General features: G+C 45.2%; 1 protein-coding gene across 1 annotated transcript in view; it reads right to left on the bottom strand.

Annotated features, from left to right (window-relative positions):
* Positions 1-2,592: 2,592 nt before the first annotated feature.
* E(Pc) (Enhancer of Polycomb) overlaps positions 2,593-9,017 on the bottom strand; it is an 87,147-nt gene continuing 80,722 nt past the window's right edge. The window contains exons 14-15 of the mRNA XM_075693482.1: positions 5,910-6,111; positions 2,593-3,684 (exon numbers count right to left, since the gene is read on the bottom strand). Coding sequence (XP_075549597.1) covers positions 3,603-3,684; positions 5,910-6,111 — 284 coding nt within the window. The 3' untranslated portion in view covers positions 2,593-3,602. The remainder of the gene's footprint in view (positions 3,685-5,909; positions 6,112-9,017) is intronic.

Raw genomic sequence — 9,017 nt, 5'->3', positions numbered from 1 at the left:
ATTGCTTTTGCGTGGCCTGGCTGCTACAAGCCATAAAAATTGGAATTCCTCTAGAAAGACCATACCTTATAGCTGGACATGCTCTGGACATTGACAGATTACACAGAGCTTTTGTGATTACAGACGTGTAAAAATGATGATGTTAAATTTAAGCATTTTACATGCAAAAACTACGATATGATTATGAGGCACAACGTAGTGGGGGGACACCGGGTTAATTTTGAGCACCTGGGGTTCTTTGGAGTGCCTCTAAATCTAAGTACATGAGTGTTTTTGCATTTTGCGCCATTGAAATACTGTTGAGTGTGTGTGTGTGTGTGTGTGTGTGTGTGTGTGTGTGTGCGCGTGCGTGCGTGCGCGCGCGCGCGTGTATGATGTGCAGCACAATGTGGTTGGCTGGTGAAGCAGGAAGCATTTGCTACAAGGAAAAGTGCTCATAGAGGAAATTCTAGAGGTCGTCCGTGGTGATATACATTATGCAGCTGAGTGACTTTATGCTCAACAGCAAAATATTGTAGTCACTGAGCCCGTACAGCTAGTGCGCGTTCAACAGTGCATTACATTTTTGATTATGTGCCGCTTATCACAAGAAAGTAAAGGTCAGTGGGCTGCTGCTGACAATGGCCGCCTGGCCTTAATATTTTTGCAATGGAATATACCATATAGGACAAATGAAATGCGAACAAGCAACTTCAAAACAAAACACCTTTCACACACACACACACACACACACACACAAAAAAAATAAGAAAGACACTCTTGAGCATGACCTCACAATGCCACTTATATGGGCACCACAGATCATACTATAGCCAAAGTCACGCTGACCTTGCACAAACTGGAGAAATCGGAAATGAACAAAGGCATGCTAGTTCGCTCTAACTTGTTCGCATTTCAATTGTACATGATAGCACACGAAACTTTCGAAGGAACAGAAACGAAAACGTTGTTCTGAGGCGGTTAGATCTTTAATCCCATGAGGGCTACCATGCTTATTTACAAATGATATATGAAGACTTTTTTTTTGCCCCTCACGATTTCATCCTTCAACGTAAATACAAAATATATACAGAGTCGAAGAGTTCAACAAAACCCTCTTCAAAGTCACAGCTCCACAGTGGAAGAAAAAAAAAAAACTATTTACATGAATACACTCATGCCAAAAACAATCAACGCCACACTTTCAACGACACAGTGTTGTACTTCAAAATGCCTTAGCTCTCATGCTGCTTCTGGCATCGCGCATGAACGTACATTCATACCGAGCTACCAATTTACATAAATCAAGGCACCTGCATATTGCCTTGTGCAGGTGTTTTTTTTTTACTTGCGATTTCGTGAACACACTTCTCCTACTGTCCTAGCGGGCTTAAAGCGAATGCGCAAGTGACACGCCACAAAACAAATGGCACTGCCGTTGAGCCAATACATACACGTGGAACGGCTGTCAAACTCCAGGGCAGCTGGCAGACACGAAGTTTACGACGACATTGCCCAGAGATGGAGAGAGAGATAGAGCCCTGAGATTGCTAATTTACAAGCTGTCGCACAAAGACTTCCACGGAGAAAACAAGCCTCTCGCAATGATTTCAATCACGACTCAAATGCAGTTGTTGCGTGCTAAGAACTTTGACCTCGTGCTGGACATGTTAGACACCGAGGTTCAAGTCACTATTCTGTGCAGCTCTGCAAACGGTAGGGCTTGCATCACATTTCGCAAAACAGGTTGCCCACACAGCTGTGTCGAAAGATTACAGGAGCACACTAAATCATTTTCAAAGTACACACAGGGCATCTAGCGTGCCCCAGTTGTGGTTTGAATGCACAACTTTGGTGGTCTGACACAAAAGTCAGGTTTGACCACCTCCGTAACTTTGCCGTGAATCTTAAAAAAAAAAAAAAAAAAAAAAAAAAAAAATATGCACCAAATAGAACGGTGCCCTTAGTTTCAAACATTGTAAACTTGCAGTTTTAAATCAAACCTCTTGTTTGCTTGTTTATTTATTTGTCTTTTTTTTTTCATTTCGAAAACGTGCCAATGCAAGCTAACACACACATGCATTCATCAAACGTACGCACGCACACATACCCGCACACACAGCACATTAGCGCCGCCACTCACACTTGACAAATGAATCCAACTAGCACTGCCATTAGTTACACAATGGGTGTATACACACGCACACGCACGCACATTGTCAAGAGCACATTGTACAACGAGATGAGAGAGCTCACAAGCTCATTCACGTGTCTCCTCTCTGCTCTTTCCCTTTCCCCAAGCCCTCGAAATAAAATGCGGGAGGGGGGGAAGAAAAAGAAAAAAAAAAAAAAGGAACCCTTCCCATACAGAAGTCCCTGTTTATGAGGTATTATCACAGCTACAGAACCAAGCCATGGATGTGGCCGTTGCCATTGCGCACCATAAAAGGGCAGGAAAACAAATATCAAACACGAGTGCACAACAGTCCTTGAAAAAAAAGATTTGAAAAAAAAAAGTTGCTGCTGTTCTCGTCTTCTTCCTTCTCCTTCCAAAGCAAGACCTCCCCTTTCTATATTTTGCCCTGAAACATAATTATACTGCATTTGCACAGCTTTCCTTTTTTTTTTTTTACAATTGTACACTCTTGAACAACACCTTTGTTTGGTACAGCATCTGTACCAGTGACATCAACACAGCTACCAGAAACAGTATTTTCAGTATTTTGCACAGCGCCCTTTACCTCTTCCGACTGTCGTTTGTCCCGGGGTAACTTATTTGGGAGGGCACAAAAAAAAAGGGGGGGGGGGGAGGGGGGACTGCACATTCGAAATTAACTTTGATCAACTTATCGCTGTAACAATGCTTCCAGCGCTGACACATTCTAAAGGGCTGTATGCTTTCCTCATAAGAGCAATTTACTTTTCCCACTGGCAGCAAAAGAGACAGATGTATTTCTCAGCTGCAATTTACACTATGACGACGCACGTTTAGAAGCACACATGGCAAGTAACCACGAAGGTCACCTGTGACAGCCATGCACAGAACTGTGTAAGTCGCTCTAGTGTCTTACACAAAAGAGGTTAAAGAAAAAAAAGAAGTTCTTTTTTTAGGTTCAACGTGCAGGTCAAGCTGGTGAACTGCTAAATCACACTCCGAGACCTAGTAACAACAAAAAAACTACCAGTGGGAAAAAGCAAGCTGGAACAGGAGAGGGAAAGCCGACAGAGAGGCAGCAGTAGCAGCAGCGCCTCCGACAGCGCGCGCCGACACTCTGCTCTTCCCCTTTCTCGGTGCCGACAACCAACGACAAACGGGTAACAAACAGGAGGTCACAGCTGTCACAACGTGCGTCAGTTGAGCAGAACGTGAAGGTTTTTTTTCGGCGGCCAGCCAAACGGAGGTGGCGATGAGGGTGTGATCCCACCCAGACTGGGCGAGCAGCGGGCCTGGTTAGAGCAGCTCTCCTCCCGGAAGCACCGCGCCGCCGCTCCGAACGGCTGAGCATGGGAGATGCGGCTGGCGCCAGCAGTGGCCGTGCGCCTTCGGCGGCAACAGCAGCCGTCGATGCCACAGGATGGCAACGGGAAACTCGGCGGGACTCCAGAAAGCAGTGGGGCGGCTGTCAGGTCACATCCATGGGCAAACCGCCATCTGGCTCCAACTTGACCCGAGCCAGGTTGCTGCTGCTCAGCTCGTGGCGTGCCCTGCGACGATTTCGTAGGCTTGAGCACTTCAAGCCAGCATGCGACAGAATGCGATGTGCCAAATTTAAATTCTGGCTATGAACCGAGGCCGAGCTCTGTAACCTTAAACACCATAAAGGCCATTCCGCATAAAAAAAATTTGTACAACTTGATGACCTTTATTCCTGGCCACTGAGGCTATATACTGAGTCTATATACTACCGCTCGCGCATTGGCACGCGCACGGGCAGGCGGCGGTTTGGGTTTTGTTCCATGGGCGGTTTCGGCTTCTTGCGCTCACAAAACTGATGGCTATCTCGTTACTAATCGCTCAAAGGGCAACTGCCTGTTTCTCGCTTGTTCAATGTTCACAGGGGTGCGCATAGGAAGGATGCCACACCGCATGCATTTCGTTTTCTGTTCTTTTTTTTCTTTTTTGGAGATGCGCGAAAACTAATTGCCTCTGGTTGCCAATAAGATGAAGATTAGCAGAAGTTTGTAACACGTTTTGCTTCTGAAAGGGCACACAACCACACAGTTTTCTTGAGTATGCTCACCTATGCAGTTCCGTTATGCTATGGTCGTAAATATTAGTGTAAGAGCAGGAACATTTGAGAGTTGTGAAATACAGTAAAACCTCGTTAAACCGTACCCGCTTAAACAGTAGTTTTGTTTTAAAATTAGTAAAGTCAAATCCTCGACTCAGCGGCCACTGAACATAATGTGCTTTGTATCTGCATAAACCGTACCAGCTTATTGCATACGTATCAGTTAACATGTAGTGTTTCCACTTGTTGTCGCACATACACGGCGGTGCGTCGTCTCCATGGGGGGGCCCGGCAGAACAACAAGCCTCAAAGATTGTAGAAATGGCCTCCAAGCGCCGTGTGTGTTCGTGCATGAAGCCAAATCAATGTCAACATCATTTCGGTGGCATGCCAGAGAGCGTTGTGGCGCGGGCAAGCGAGGACTCCCGTCATGCCGAAGCTCGGATAAAGAAGACGCCGAGTGCTCAGCATAGAAGAAAATTTGGACATGGTTCGTGCTATTGAACGTGACCCAAAGAAGTTGGCACTGGCACGCGACAGGGATCAGCTATTGAGTATGGTGTGTGGCATTTGGAATGCAAAGAAGCTGCTCGGAAGCGCTGCTGCGGCTGTGAAGAGATGTCGGCTACGAGGTTCGACTTTTCCCCATCATTGCCCTTTTGTTACTGAAGTGTCGGCTTGCAACAGTGATGAGGACGACACGGAAAGCGACAGCAAGGGCGATTCAGGCCCGACAGTGGCAGAAGCTGCACGTTACGTCAGCCTCATGAATGCAATCGCCACGACGAGAACAGCAACCCGTAATGAAAAAGGCGCCCCACCACTTCTGCAGCGCTACCGTGCGCGTGCACGGAGAATACGTAACGCCAACGAGGAATCTGCCATGTGAATGTTTGCTGAGAAGAGGGGGGCTGGCTGAAAAGCTGCCTCGCAGTTTCAATAAGTTTGAGGCCGCTGTTGCTGCTGGGCCGCCACGGCATCAAACGAAAATAACATTTTTGTAGCGCGACGTGAATAAATACTGCACGTTTCTTTCCCCTTTTGTCACACTCTCAGAGTTCCGTTTTTGACATGTAAGTGGTCGATCTCATGCTATTTCGGTTAAACAGTACTACCGTTTAGTATGTACTTTTTCCGAGCTCCGGCCGACTACGGTCTAATGAGGTTTCACTGTATTCTCGTGTGCGCATTTCCTAAGCCTTGAACTATGTGTATAACAACGGATAAATTTTTTTATTCGGGTAAGTTTATTTCCTTTTTTTATTGTTGTCATTTATGATAAACAGTACATATATACCAACACAAAATTTTTTCTCACTTTACGGTGGCCCACTTGAAAAATTAGTTATTTTTTTCCAAAACAGGTCCCTCAGAACAACTGCAATCTGCAATGAAAAAAAATCGACCCTGGGCGGTCGCATATGGCGATAAAAGTTGACCCTCGAAGGGTTAACTATGGCTACCGTCACTTTAGGACGGCTAACAGACTATGCAACGTCAAAGAAAACAAAACTTGTGGCTAACTCGTCTGGTCCACACGATACAGCGATATGTTTGCCCAAGCTCTGCATATGCAGCCACGCCCTCCATTGCCGTAAATATATGTTGACGAGTATATTGCCTGTGTAAATCTAAAAAATAAGAAAGGAAGAAGAAAAGAGGCCTTGTGTTATGTAAGAAGAGTGCAAGGCAGCCTACTTGTTCCCTTCGTTTCCGTTCTGTTCCAGGATGGAATACCGGAGGTCTGTGAGTGATGATGGCAGCTTGTTGCCGAGCTCCACGGGTGGCAGAGCGGCCATTAGGTGCGAGTCGGCTTCCGCACCAGCATCCGGAGCCACTTGGCCTCCGGGCTGCTGCTTGGGCGCTGTCCGCAGCACGTCCCCTTCGTTGGCTGTTCGAGCTGTGACCAAGAGGGCAAAACCAGGCAGTGTCAGGAACAGAAGCTTGTCTGTCCCGACGTCTTTATTCTGATGTATGCTTCAAGCCTAGCCATAGGAGCTCCCGAATTTGGCTGCCCCCCAATAGGCCGTACTCTCCTTCGGAAAGTGAGGAAGGAACCCCATGTTCTTGACCGTCCTAAACACATGCCTGAAACACTAAACGGCAGAAATTAATGGTCCTTGATGTTATATAACTGGGAAATAAAATCAAGCTCACATTTTGCACTAGGCTCATATAAAAGCTGAACAATGAATGGTTTCTTTTTTTTTTCCTGAAGTCGTGCACAAGGAAAGCTCTGGCTCTTAGAATAATCTTAGAACATGCTGAATGCAGTTGAAATCATAGACCCGAGACCTCAAAGAGGTGCGACATAATGCTCACATATTTCTCTCGCATTTACCACTAAATTGCCACTAATGTTTTTCTTTTACTTTCCATGCCTAAATTTGCTTTACAAAACATAATCTGTTCAAGTTAAAAAAATTAGCCTACAAAACTCTCACACATGCATGGATGGATAACGAGGCAAATTTTGGCCACGGCTATTTCTCAATATGGCTAAGCTAGATTTGACCCAACTCTCTCCACAGGAACATGGTCTTTTTAGCCTTTCTAATGTTAAGCTTAGATGCGCAGCCCATATATGCGCAAAACTGATAAACATATTTTCTGAATAATTTTATTTTAAAGTTCTGGGTGCAGTTATTGCAAGAGTACAACGATTACACAACTGTGAACAGCAGCGTGAGAGTAAAAACAGATGGGCACTTAACAGCTCTATAGTAGTGAAGGAATGATGGGAAGGAGGACATTACAAACAATGATCCAAGTGCTCATACAATCAGAAAGAAGCCATCTGCGGAATATGGGAACCTTACTTTGCAAGGATTTTACTTTGATTCTTTTCTTACTAATTGTCCTGGCGAGTGGATACAAGTGATAGTGAGAGCGCAGATTCGTATGAGTAGATACGAAAGGCAACCAAAATTGTTACAGAATGCAACGCCAGTTTGGGAATCCCTACTCCAAGCCACTCATTTGCTGATCCTTTTACCTTATCACTGTCATGTTCTTCACATTACAGCAGAGCTCAACAGCACTAATCCAAGGCAAAAATGTATGCAAATAAGCACATCGTGTGGGCAATGCAGCATGTGCACTAAGGTTTGTCATTGGCTACAAAAAAAGAAAAGAGACAAGAAGAAGAAGAGAGAAAACCTTTGGACTCATCAGTGTATGCCATAGTCCTGTGTACTATACACGGCAGGCAACACTACGAATGCTGGACAGGCTTCCCACTGCTTTCATTCCCAACTAAAGAAACAGTGCATGACACATCATATATGAAATAAAGACACAGGTCTCACCCAATCTGCTCTCTTCTTATCCCTTAACGTTACACCCATCATTATTCTTTCCATAGCTCGTTGCGTCGTCCTCAATTTAAGTAGAACCCTTTTCGTAAGCCTTCAAGTTTCTGCCCCGTAGGCGAGTACTGGTAAGACACAGCTGTTATACACTTTTCTCTTGAGGGATAACGGCAACCTGCTGTTCATGATCTGAGAATGGCTGCCAAAAGCTCTTATTTTTCTGATTATTTCAGCCTCATGATCCGGATCCGCGGTCACTACCTGCTCTAAGTAGATATATTCCCTTACCACTTCCAGTGCCTCGCTGCCTATTGTAAATTGCTGTTCTCTTCCGAGACTGTTAAGCATTACTTTAGTTTTCTGCAGATTAATTTTTAGACCCACCCTTCTGCTTTGCCTGTTCAGGTCAGTGAGCATGCATTGCAATTGGTCCCCTGAGTTACTAAGCAAGGCAATATCATCAGTGAATCGCAAGTTACTAAGGTATTCTCCATTAACTTTTATCCCCAATTCTTCCCAATCCAGGTCTCTGAATACCTACTGTAAACACGCTGTCAATAGCATTGGAGATATCGTATCTCCCTGCCTGACGCCTTTCTTTATTGGGATTTTGTTGCTTTCTTTATGGAGGACTACAGTGGCGGTGGAGCCGCTATATATATCTTTCAGTATTTTTACATACGGCTCGTCTACACCCTGATTCGGTAATGCCTGCATGACTGCTGAGGTTTCGACTGAATCAAACGCTTTCTCGTAATCAATGAAAGCTATATATAAGGGTTGGTTATATTCCGCACTTTTCTCCATCACCTGATTGATAGTGTGAATATGGTCTATTGTTGAGTAGCCTTTACGGAATCCTGCCTGGTCCTTTGGTTGACAGAAGTCTAAGGTGTTCGTGATTCTATTTGCGATTACCTTAGTAAACACTTTGTAGGTAGCGGACAGTAAGCTGATCAGTCTGTAATTTTTCAAGGCATCCCCTTTCTTATGGATTAAGATTATGTTGGCGTTCTTCCAAGATTCCGGTATGCTCGAGGTCATGAGGCATTGCATATACAGTGTGGCCAGTTTCTCTAGAACAATCTGCCCACCATCCTTCAACAAATCTGCTGTTACCTGATACTCCCCAGCTGCCTTTCCCCTCTGCATAGCTCCCAAGGCTTTCATTACTTCTTGCGGCGTTACTTGTGGGATGTCACATTCCTCTAGTCTATTCCCTCTTCCATTATCGTCATGGGTGCCATTGGTACTGTATAAATTTCTATAGAACTCCTCAGCCACTTGAACTATCTTATCCACATTAAGATGTAGCTGCTGCATAATCACAAGCGAGGCTGTGAGCGCGCTTCTCAATGAGGTGCACCGGTCAAGGGAAGAGTGAAGGGCAAATAGAGGAGTTGGACGAGACTCAGAGCGAGCGAGCAAGGAACAGGAGCAAATACGCAGCGGCAGAAGAGGCAGCAGCATCTTGTATGTACAGCTCAGACCACTT

The sequence above is a fragment of the Dermacentor variabilis genome, chromosome 5 (genome assembly GCF_050947875.1).
Source record: "Dermacentor variabilis isolate Ectoservices chromosome 5, ASM5094787v1, whole genome shotgun sequence".
In the NCBI taxonomy this organism is placed as follows: domain Eukaryota; kingdom Metazoa; phylum Arthropoda; class Arachnida; order Ixodida; family Ixodidae; genus Dermacentor; species Dermacentor variabilis.
This window is presented reverse-complemented; position numbering and strand designations above follow the sequence as displayed.